The 12,490-nt window shown below is 42.1% G+C and overlaps 1 protein-coding gene across 1 annotated transcript; it reads left to right on the top strand.

The window, feature by feature from the left end:
• Positions 1 to 7,637: 7,637 nt before the first annotated feature.
• Positions 7,638 to 12,482, top strand: LOC148379221 (protein Wnt-7b-like). The gene is made up of 4 exons (XM_088367410.1): positions 7,638 to 8,032; positions 8,597 to 8,823; positions 10,838 to 11,109; positions 11,169 to 12,482. The coding sequence occupies exons 1-4, from the start codon at positions 7,950 to 7,952 to the stop codon at positions 11,649 to 11,651; spliced, it is 1,065 nt and encodes a 354-aa protein (XP_088223536.1). The 5' UTR covers positions 7,638 to 7,949; the 3' UTR covers positions 11,652 to 12,482.
• Positions 12,483 to 12,490: the final 8 nt, after the last annotated feature.

A 12,490-nucleotide genomic window follows, 5' to 3' on the forward strand; every position in this document is an offset into this window, starting at 1 on the left:
CATAAAAAGTTGTTAAATATTCAAATAAGTTTTGGTTGACCTCAACGCACACGCAAAAGAAGTTAAAGTATAAATTTGATGAGCAAGGCTTACCAAAATGTCGTCTTTCGAGAACATTCATAACTGGTTAGTTATGGGTCCAAATTGAGGCAGTGATAATGATACGGACATGATAAATTCCTAAAATTTCTTTTTCTGTTTTTTTTAAGTGAAGTAAATATTTTTATAGATCCTTCAAATCAATTGTACACATGAGGATTAGTTCTTTGAATAGATTAAAAAAACAATGTTTCAATATTTGGTAAATATATTTTTTAGCTGCCATAACAATCAGGCATAATATAGGACATCAAAAAGTGGGGAAGCATACGTTTACATATTTCCAAGGACCCTTTTGTTTTGTACCCAAATGTAAATAATACAATTATAACAATCATTCAGAAAAACTAAATGAACTACACAAGTTTTAAAGTGTTAATAATTTCTTTTAAATTTCCTATCTGTGTATTTTTGTATTTAAAAAAGAAGGGCAAAAAGGAAAATGACTTTTATAGTTGTTTGAGATTTTTCATATCCTTAAATGCTTTCCTTACCATCTTGAATATTTAAGACAGTAGTTTATTATTTATCATATCTTCTAATAATATTAGTAAATTGGCATACCTACTTTGCCAAATGCTTTTGTATTGTTCTCATTTTGAAGACTAATGGAAAGTTCCCTCATGGATAAGTGGATAAATAAAGTTTCTATCTCCAGTGCATTTTTCTTTCTATCTATCCATCCAACCTTGACGTATCTTCATGAAGCATGCAGGCTATACTTTAAAGGAATTAAAAGTCGATTAAGTTTTATACCGATGGAGTTTCAAGTGCATAAAGACGAAGAGTGATTTTTTTTAATGGCTTAAAATAACTTGGTGTGTGTGTGCACAAAGAAGCCAGTCCATCGGTTAAACCGAAAGTGTCCAGTTTACTGTCAAAACTTCCATTAATTCCAAATGAATACCTAAAAATGTGTATTACTCTTCGGTATAATTACAATATATAATATTGTTATGAACCTGTGTCCTGATTTATTACAAAGTAGAAACAGTAGGAGAAGTTTGTCCACTTCAGCATTCATTTGATTGTATCCATGTATTTTTCAGGCATACATTATATTTTAGTTTCTATGCAATTTATATATTCTACACAATATTTTGATGTAAAATTAAAGAATTTCACGTTATTAAAAGAACCCACGAGGATCTATCTGTAATACTTAATGTGTATTTTTAAGGATTGCAATTCATTTCTAGATGGAGTGTTATTGTCTCCTATTTTAGTGACTTTATCAAGTTTTGATCGATCGAGTAATTATTAAGTGATAGGAGGGAACGATGAGCAAGGTAGGCGAGGCCGCTTTTAGTTGCATTTCAGGCCGCACGCTAGTTCCCCCCCCTTTCCAAATAAGTGCTGCAATGCGGCACATGCCCCACCTTGCACCACTAAAAGATCCATTTTGCGCTCCTGCAGACTAGCTGGACTGAATCGGTATGTGACCATGACTGAAATTTGTTCCTGGAGTTTGTGAAATGCAAGAAAAGTCATCCAAAAAAATATCCTCGTGCTTTTCGGAATGTGGTGGAGGGTCAGGGCCAGCAAGGCCTTCTCAATCAGAAGCACTGACCTACATTTGGAACCTATTTATCATTCATTCGGCAAAACTGTATTTTTTAATTCCAGGTGACCTCTTCTCTTCATTTCATAGTGATTTTTTTTTTTGTCCAATCAAATGTCACTTTTTAGGTGTTGCCTTGGCAATCCAATCTGCCTTCAGAATCAGCAGAGCTGGCTGATATAAATTCATCTAAATTTCTTTAACCAAATTTCTAATTTGTCCTCACTGATTGAACGACATCATCATTTTTCTTTCTTCTGATTGGCTGAACAGAGCAAAACATGCCACAACTGGCACGATGTATTTATAAGGATGTGTGCACATAAATACATTTAAAAATGATTTACATTTTTTTTTTTATCATATATGGACTCATATGTGTGTACTGCCCGAGTAAGTTCACGCACCTGCGGAGGTATTATCACTTTATTATCTGCGGCCCAGTGGTTGTACAGTATGTTGTGGCTTGGTTGCCGCGGGTAACGGGTCAATGATTACCCAGTGAGGCCCGGATTGTCCTCAAGTGCAGGTCAGAACCTCCTGGGCCGCATCTTCTAAGGCCAAATACGTTACGCTAAATGTTGATATTAATTAGCATCAAGGCGCTGGTTCGGTCGCCACGTGGCGAGTGAATCGATGACCCCGGCCGCTTTGCACTTGACCTCAAAGCCGAGGGACAGACAGACGGGCGCTCTTTTCTTTGCGAGCACCTTCCTGCAACGGGCCGAGAAGAGCACAATGCCTTTCAGTGTGGTTCACACACAATGGCAGGAATGGCCGCGTTTACGCAGGCAAAGGAACGGAGTCGAATGGCGTCTGTGAGGTTTCTGTGGTCACCCTTGACCCTTTGACCGCGACTGGCTCGAAAAGTGGTTCGGACGGTTTCAACCGGTCGGGTCTGGATGCTCGGAGACGGTTGGGGAAAACAGAATGGGGAGGATAGCTGTGCCATCTGACTTTGAATTTCTTTCCTTTTTTTTTTTTTAATGCTGGCTGCCTGTCCTTCCAATGCCAGGGTCACATGACCAAGGGAGCTTAACTTGATTGGCTGGACATTCAAAGAATTGAGAAAGATTCCATTGCTTCTCCCTGGTTTCTCCCCGGTTACCTGGATGGGACCTCTGGTGTTATTTTGTAGAATTTTTTTTGTAATGTTTGTTTTACACATTAATTGAGATGCTGAATTTAAATTTGAAAACTGATTTTTATTAAGTAAAATGAATTCTAATTATAGCCTTTTATTTTTAGCTTTTTATGTATTTTGGGGGAAATGTTGAATATTCTTCAAGTTACCACACGCGTGAGCGTCAGGGTGTGAGCTGTGGCCAACAGCAGTTTTGCATGCGATGTATTTTATTGCTCAATAAACAGCTAAAAAGTGCATCAGCAACTGCGGTTTTTCTTTTTCCCAGATTTCACCACCTCCGACAAGTATAATTCGTTTTGTTTTCATTCTGGTCATACGTTTTGAAGGCCCAGGTAGGCAAATGCACGGCCTGCCACCACATGCAGTCCCAAGCACAAATGACTTGGATGGCATGGCTCTCCTTTCTCCCCCCCCTCCCCTCCCCTCCTCTTCTCCGGAGGACCACAAACAGCCATTGTCACTACAGACCGCGAGAACAATTGGGTTCTTATGCTGCGGCCCGTCCCGGCATGGGAGGGTAAACTTCAGCAATGACTGCGCTAAGTAAATTATAGCTCCAACGGCCTGTGCGGTTTGGAAACGATGCGCTTTGTGAGAGGTCTTACGACTTAAAAAGAAAAAAACAATTCGACGCATTTGTTGCCTCCACTGCACATCTTTTGGAAAAGTCGTTCGGAGGCTGGATCTTATAAAATGATCACGTGACAGCAATGGAGGATGTGCTGGTTCCTCCCCTCCTGTCCCAGTCCGGGGATGGAGGCTCCTCCTCCTCGCCCTCCCGCCCCTCTACTCTTTCGACATGACATCATCGGCACATCTGTCGTCCCAACAGGGCACCAAATGAGACGAAGCCTTTCTTCGGCCTATCGGTACGAACGTAGCCTTTCGGCGAGGTCTTTTTAGCGCATCACATCGTGTCCGTGTGCCTCGTGCGTGCGAGCAGGCAGGAAGCGGCCGTTAAAGTAAATGATCCATGGGGCCTGACCCGCGTCCTGACCCGTGTGATTGAAAGAAAACACAATCAGCAAGGTCAGCGCAAACACGACGGGACTGTTTTCTTCCTTCGATGATTTGTTTGTGTTTTACCCACAAAAAAGTTTTTGCAAGTGTATGATTACCCCCCCCCCCTCCCCCCTCCCCAACGGGGCAATTGTTTCCCATGCAAATTATAAACAGATAAAATGAGGCCGGAAAAACAGCCGGGCTGATGTTACAAATGGATGTAATCAAACAAACTTAGAACATTCAATCAACTCTATAAATTGACCATGTATTGATTTAAAAAAAAAAAAAAGCATTGTCCTTACTTGGAAGGCAAAAAGAGATTTAAATTCAAATAACCGATTGATCAGCTGATTATTTTAAAACTATATAGGGAGTAAAAACAAATTTATTTTTAATGTGTACCAATAAAATAATCGTATGTGGCTGAGTATTGATTATCTCCCTCAAGTACCTCAAATATTTGCATGAGTACTTGACAAAAAAAAAAAAAAACTGCTTGCATTTCATGTCAACCTATTTACACACACACTTCCTCTTCTGTGTATGATGTCATAAATCATAATTACAATAATTATTTATATTCTTTAGGAGGATGAATGCAAATGTGTTTGCGTGTACATATACAAAAAAAAAAAAAAAAAAAAAAAACGTGGGATACCCGGGGCTTGCCGGAGCAAAAGGAACCATCTGGACTGTAGGAACCAAAATGGTGGAACTTCTTGCTGGAGCTTTCTGGGCTGCTGTGCAGCTTTGTTTGGTGCACCGTGTGAAACGTGGGGGTGAAGAGCCCCCTTGAGGAGGTCGGAGGTACTTACATTGCTGGAGTGCTTGAGATCTGACGGTGGTATTCGGCGTGCATCTTTTTCAAGGCTGAAATTAAATTAATATTAACACTTTTTTTAATTAACACCTCGTCTATTAATTAAAAAGTGGCCATGCACTGGAAATTAAAAAAATAAAAATACTAAAAAGATAAATAGTTTTGTGAAAATAGGCTTTGGCACATTTTTAACACAGAAATACAAGTTTACAAAATTAATTGTCCATTGTATTGTCCCCCAACGTAACATAAGATAAAAACCAAAATAACTCAGCAAATTGTTTTGGAGCAAAGAAGTTGTTCTAACCAACAATGTTGCTATAAATGTCAATATTTTACATTTGTACGTTTTTCTAAATTAAATGACTGTTTTAGCTACAAAAATGCATCTGGGCTATTAGAAAATTGAAATTATTACAGAAAAAAATTAAAACCTGTCAAATCAATTCCTCACTCGTGAAATATCGTTTGCTTTTATGTTCTCAAAAGGCTTCATTGTCACGTCTCCACATCTGCAAAATGTTTGCCACATCCACTGAGAACATAAATAAAAGCATTTGCTGCAGCAGCAAAAAAAACAAAAAAAAATAAAAATCACTTTGGTGAAGACAACAGCTTGTTCCTCTGGATTCAATTTCAGGCTTTTAAAAGTCACGAGTAAATTCAACATAGCTCACTTTAGCTTCAACAAATGTCGATAATTCCCAACAACGTGGCCAAGTTGTGATTGACGCACACTGGCCTGACATGGTGACCCCGATTCTCCTGCCAAGGTTCAACCTGCTTTCCTAAAACACCAAGATTTGCCTTAAATGAGGTTAAATTCCCTTCACGCTGACAAATCCCTGGCATTTCAACGACAACCTTGGCAAAATAATGGGAACAAGTGTTGCTCCTACTTATGTTTGACTGCTAAATTAGCTTCCAGGCGCATTAAGTCGCTCTTCATGTCATCTTCGCTTGGCGACATGCAAAATATTTCCACCGCTTTTGACAGCCAATTATATCCTGATTTTTTTTTTCCCTCCAGCAAATATTGCACATCTTGCTACTCTCTCGATGTGTGTATCTTGACGATCGAGAAACAGGCGATATTGTACATAATACATTTTTTTTTTGCTTCAATTCAATACACATTGTGTTGGTCCTCCTAACCACCAGAGGGCAGCATAATAGCTGCACAAAATTCAGCAGGAATTGGCCGCTTAATTTACTCATTTTTGCCAATATTTATGTTAACAATTTTTATGTTAATACACATTGTGTTGGTCCTCCTGGCCACCAGAGGGCAGCATAATAGAGTTGTTAGCACAAAATTCAGCAAGAATTGGCAACTTAATTGACTCATTTTTGCCAATATTTATGTTAACAATTTTTATGTTAACAATACACATTGTGTTGGTCCTCCTGGCCACCAGAGGGCAGCATAATAGAGTTGTTAGCACAAAATTCAGCAAGAATTGGCAACTTAATTGACTAATTTTTGCCGATATTTTTGTTTATGTTAACAAACTGAACGGCGTCCCCACGTTGGGGATTTTAACCGATTCTAGGTAGGTCTGGAATGTATCCTAAAGGCCCGTAAAAATATTTTATGAGCAGAATGATGCTTAGCCTCCCTCCCTTCTGCCTTGTCAATCACCATAACCGAGTAGATAATGTCTCTTCTGTCAACACCCTTGACGGACATGAACTCATTAAGACTTTATGGCTGCTCTCATCCTTGATTTGATATCTACTTGGCGGCACACGCGTTCCCAACACAAGGGGCCCCCCGAAAGTCAAGTACTGGTCTTGAAATGTGAAAAGAAACAGATATTGCCGTGCAACTGCCAAGACTTGAACGCAGACTATTAAGAGCTATTTTGGCGTTTGGAACATGTGGTTAGGAAGGTCAGTCAGAGTGAAAGTCACACAGGATTCAGCACATCTGATTGGACATTTTTCAAAAGAGCCAAATGAGCCCCTGACCAATCTTTTCAAAGAATAAACTGTAGTTTTAGTCTGTTTACATTCTCAATCAATTGGAATTAAAGGGTTCCTTTCCTCTCGGGGGAATCTCACATCATATTTGGAATTGATTTAAAAAATAATCGCCCTGCGGTTGTAAAGATTTGAAAGTGCAGGAATGAAAGACGGCGACGGATAAAATATGGACTTTGTCCTCTTGTGAAGAGAACTAATAAAAAAAGATCGTCGTTTGAAGCTTCTGAGGAATTGAACGCAACACTCCCTTCGTCTTATTTACAAAACAGGGAAAAGCAAGATGGCAATAACTAAATAACTAACACACACATTTAATCCTGAAATGTGGATTTACCTGGGTTTGGAGCTGCAGATGTGTTTTCCCTCTGCCACCACACGAGGGCGCAAAAACGCTGACGAACTCAACATCCGGGGCCCGGAGAGAACAAAACGTGACCTCTCAACTCTTTGCTAAAAGGATTAAAAGGAAAGAAGCATGTTAAAAAGCTCAATGTGACGAAATAATTCGATACACTTGGTATTAAGACAAGTAGATTTGCTTAAGGGAGGGGCTGGTATGTGGAGTAAGGCTACACGTTTGATTTTATAATTTTTTTGTCATTCAATGTTTGTCTGCTCAATTACATTATTATCATTTTAATTTCATTATCATTTATTGCATTTATTATTTAAGTGCAATATTTCTCAGTGTGGGACACATACCAGTACTGTAGTCGTATGCGAGCTCCCCCTCGTGGTAGGCAAAGGAATAATGTTCAAACTGCTTATTTGCGTTTCGTCTTTGAGAACTTTTTGAACTAAACAATTTTAATGCTAATTATTGTTTTGAATGTTGTCAAATCATATAAAAGCACAGAATTATGACATTTTTATTGATTTCAATGGGGAAAGGTGATTTGTGGTAGAGGTTTTGTGCTAATTAAATATTTAGAACATTGAATAAAGAGGACTCCCTCAATAAAATTTTGCTGAGGGTCCCATCCCATGGAGGCGTGGGCCGGCCCGGTATTGGAGGCGCGCGACAAAGTAGGATGTGCAACACCATCCCATCGCAAAGACCCACAGGCGCAACTTTCCGGATGCTCACTTTGCGACCCACCCACCTATCCACACCCGCACCACGCCCACCTCCGCACTCTCACAGCCCAGGTGGGAGCGCGCACTTCGGCCTCGGGATGCAGCGGCTCACCCTCGGCGCACCGCCAGTGGAGCTCGGAATTGGAGCACCTTCGGGAAAGCCTTGAATCCAACGCGTACCTTGTTAAAGGACTTTTTTTTTTTTTTTTTTTTACAAGAAGGAGTGAGGATCAAGTTGCGTTCAATGCGCAACCATGCTCATCATCTCGTCTCGCAGCGCGCTGCTCTCCGTCTACTATCCGCAGATCTTCCTCATCCTCACCAGCGGTAGCTACCTGTACGTTCCCCACCTTACGCGCTGCTCCTTTCTTTCCGCATTTTAAACACGCCTAGTCTCGGATAATATTGCTTTTACGCACCGATTACGCACGGCGAGGACGCAGGTGCTGAACACAAGGAAATAACGTGCCCCGGTTTATTTCCACACTGACTTGTTGAGCTTCCTCTTTGGCGAGACAGGATATTTTTAAAAATGGGGGAAAATGGGAATTGGAATATTTAGTCAGTCAAATTTCATGTTAGACGACAAATCACAGATAGTTATTCATTGCTTTGCCCTGTTTCCTAAAAGCATGTTCTTAATTACCTTTTATAAATTAATTAGCAGTGATAATTATGTTCATGGTATTGTAGATTTGAGAACATTTTGGAATTAAAACTACCTTGTGCGTCAAAGTGGCAATCCTTAAAAGTCTTACAAGATCAATTTGCATTTTATCAGGATTGGACAAAAGTAGTGATTTGGCATTTTTAATCAAATGACCTCATTTAATGCAGTTCTCAATGAAAACTGCATACGGTTCTGACCCGTGACTTAATCCGGGTCTGTGTCTACATACAGGACGCTGTCATCCGTGGTCGCTCTGGGCGCCAACATCATCTGCAACAAGATACCGGGCCTGGCGCCCCGTCAGCGGGCCCTCTGTCAGAGCCGCCCGGACGCCATCATCGTCATCGGGGAGGGCGCCCAACTGGGCATCAACGAGTGTCAGTACCAGTTCCGCCACGGGCGCTGGAACTGCTCGGCCCTCGGCGAGAAGACGGTTTTCGGACAAGAGCTGAGAGTAGGTCAGTCCATTAGCGTCTCGAAAGTTTTTTCGACGGTCATTAAAGGTGGACCGGCCAGTCTGGATGCCCGGTTGGGCTTCCGTCCACGTTGCTATCCAACTAACTTGGCTCCGAATCCTTTTTGGCTCCTCATTGCGAGACCCTTCTATAAATTCTATTGCCATGTGAAATGTTTTGTTGCGGTCACGCTGCGGGTTTGGACCCTCGTTTAATCTCGCAGCTCTGGGAGCAATCACTTTGTTCCACAGAGACAGACATCTGGATCCTTTTCCTTCTTTTGTCAAAAGGAAATGTCTCCTTTCACTTTGTGGCGTGTAAAAAAAGCAGCTCTGGACTCCCCATGGAGACTTGTTGAGAAGTTCTCGTCCTGTTTATAGTGGTGAAAAGTAACACCCTGCAAAATTTGAATAATTATATCTAAAATTAAAAAAAAAATGAAGTGACACAAGTCACTAATGTACCATCTGTACCACTTCATCGACTTGACCGCGGCTCTTTTTGAACTCATTAAGAGCCGGCTCGAATCACGCTAACCGCTAATTGAAGTCAGGCCTCCTCGGCAGCTGGATAGCAACAATGCGCTGCTGTGCAATCCAAACAAATCACGGCGAAAAGAGGGAAATGCCCCCCCCTGTAGAATATATGCGGATTGTACAGATTTAGCCTGATGAGAGAAGACTTTGTTATTAGTTATGGAACCCGATGGTTTCATTTTGTCAGGTTGGAGGGAAGCCATTAGAATCGCCCCGTGTGTTAATACCGCGGATTGTTGAGAGGACGTATTACACTGATTGGTGCGGGCGGATATCCATTACACCGACCCACCGTGGTGCCAATTAACCCCCCCCCCCGAAGGATACCGTCAAATATAAGGGTGTTTATTCTCCGGTTCAAACGGTGACCCCGAAGAAAAAAAAAAAAGCTTAGAAATAGGCATGTGTCAGTCACGGAGGGTTTCGACGGACATTTAAGATGTGTGAGAAATTCCATTGATGAAACACATAACAGGAAGGCTTATCCAGAAAAAAAAAAAAAAAACTTCTGGTCAGCCAGTAGATGTCACTTTCCTCAAGTTTGGAGAATAAGTGAACCAAAAACTGCTGAGGACTTCAGCCTGCATTTAAAAATTGGCCGGAAAACGTACGAGGAATGAAAATCCGACAAGTAGTAAGAGTGTCGTAATTGCCCCTTATGGGGGGCATCCTTGAAAGGCTCGGTATGTGGGTCCAATCGTCTAAGAACAACAAGAAATAATTGTGGGGAATTTATGGGGATTCCATCATTGACAAGCCATAATAGCTATAAATTATCCGAAGAATGCCTTAAAATCACGGCACGTAAAAAAAAAAAAAAAAACCCCGACCTTCCCTCACTGCGTTTTAAAACCTGACACGAGTCCATAAAGGATATTATTACTCTAACCCTAACCCCCAAAAAAAAAACCCATAAAAAAAAGAAAAATAAATAAAAGTAAGACTCAAGTCAAAATAGATAAATACAAATATTTAAAAAAGAAATAAAAATAAGACTCAAGTCTTACAAAAAGGGAAAAGCAATAACATCCAGAAGCTCCTTCTGGGCTCAGGCTCTGTCTGAGATGACGCAAAGTGGAAAAGTCCGCTGTGGTCAGACGAGTCCATGTTTCAAAAATTGCTTTTGGAAATCTTGGCTTTTCGTGTCCTCATTGACTAAAGAGTCAGAAGGAGCGTCCAGATGCTACAAAGTCAGCATCCGTGATGGTATGTTTCGGTGGCCTACGGCATCATGGGCGATTAAAAGCCTTCATGGCCGCCGAAGCTACACGCAGGGTCCGCTACTGCGAACCAGATGACGTCTTCTAATGGAAGCCACATTCTGCATGTGCTACATGAAAGAACTTCAGTCCTCACACTGACAACGTAATGCCAGAGGTGGGCCTAACAAAGCCTTCTCCACTTCGAGGGCCAGTCAGTAACCCCATCGGAGGAATCGTTTTTATAATATTTCTCTCGGCTGACGATTTATTTCCAACTAGGTAGCCGAGAAGCGGCTTTCACGTACGCCATCACCGCCGCCGGTGTGGCCCACGCGGTGACGGCGGCGTGTAGCCAAGGTAACCTTAGCCAGTGCGGCTGCGACCGAGACAAGCAAGGCTACCACGACCGCGAGGAAGGCTGGAAGTGGGGCGGCTGCTCGGCCGACGTCAAATACGGCGTGGAGTTCTCCCGGCGATTCGTGGACGCCCGGGAGATCAAGAAAAACGCACGGCGCCTGATGAACCTGCACAACAACGAGGCAGGGCGGAAGGTACTAAAACCGGAATCCGTCCGAGTCTTCTAAAACTAATTCGGGGTTTTTGTGAACAGATCCTGGAAGAGAGGATGAAACTAGAGTGCAAGTGCCACGGGGTTTCCGGTTCCTGCACCACCAAGACCTGCTGGATCACCCTGCCGAAATTCCGAGAGATCGGTTTTCTCCTCAAGGAACGCTACGGCGCGGCGGTTCAAGTGGAGCCCGTGCAGGCTTCCCGCCTCCGCCAGCCGTCTTTTCTACGTCTCAAAGAAGGCCGAGCCTACCAGAAACCCACCGATACCGATTTGGTGTACCTGGAGCGTTCGCCGAATTACTGCGAGGAGGATAAGGCCACGGGGAGCACGGGGACGCGGGGCCGACTCTGCAACGGGACGTCGGCGGCTCTCGGCGACGGCTGCAACGTGATGTGCTGCGGCCGCGGTTTCGACACGCGTCACTACACGCGAGTCTGGCAGTGCAACTGCAAGTTCCATTGGTGCTGCGTGGTCAAGTGCAACACCTGTCGTGAGAAATCCCAAGTTTTCACCTGCAAGTAAAGAGGGGTGAAAGGTCAGGGCGTCTTATTCAAAGTATTTATTCCAACATTTTGCACATTTTTGATGACTTACCATATATGGGCGTGGCGAAATAACACGGCCTGGAAGAGAACGGGAGATTTTATTTGAAGGTTTCAAAAAAATATCGAAAAGGTGTCGCACACAATAAATGGGAAGGGGAGGGGGCGAGCAATGGAATACGACTGACCGTAATTCACACTGTAAACTGTTTGAACACTGAATTTAAAAATAATTTATGTTGCGAAGGTGGAAACAAAAACTCACCTTTTTTTTTTTCTTTTCTCCTGGACTTGGATGAAATCTTTTCCCGGTCACCTTTTCAAGCTATCGAGGTTTTTTTTTTCTATTTTTAGCATCCAACCTCGTGAGTGCGAACGGCACTTTCCATCCCGACTGTGTTCATTGTTTTGTTGTTTTTGAAAGGGGTGAGAAAAGTACGCAAGGCAAGCCCGCCGGCGCGGTGGAGTAGTGGACGTTCCCATGAATGGCTCATAGTCCATCACCCGTCATGTGTTAAATGATGTTTATGTAACTGAGAAAACAATTTGTAGAGTATATTTTTATATGAGGGACATGGCACTTTATGTCATTTACAAAAGGACATTACAAAAAAAAAAAAAAAAGTGTGTGTGTCGGGGGGGTTGTATTTGAGAGTTATAAATTATTTGGGGTTTATACTGTTGTTGCTAAATTGTAAATAATTGAGCAAAAATAACCCTTGGTCAAGATGCTAGTCTGAATTTTTTTTAGAATTGCTTTCCAAAAGCAACATTTTGAGTCTGTTGTTTTTTTTTGGTCACACCTGACCTTTCGTGGCT

The sequence above is a fragment of the Syngnathus floridae genome, chromosome 22 (assembly GCF_059516105.1).
Source record: "Syngnathus floridae isolate MCC-2025c chromosome 22, RoL_Sflo_1.0, whole genome shotgun sequence".
Classification (NCBI taxonomy): domain Eukaryota; kingdom Metazoa; phylum Chordata; class Actinopteri; order Syngnathiformes; family Syngnathidae; genus Syngnathus; species Syngnathus floridae.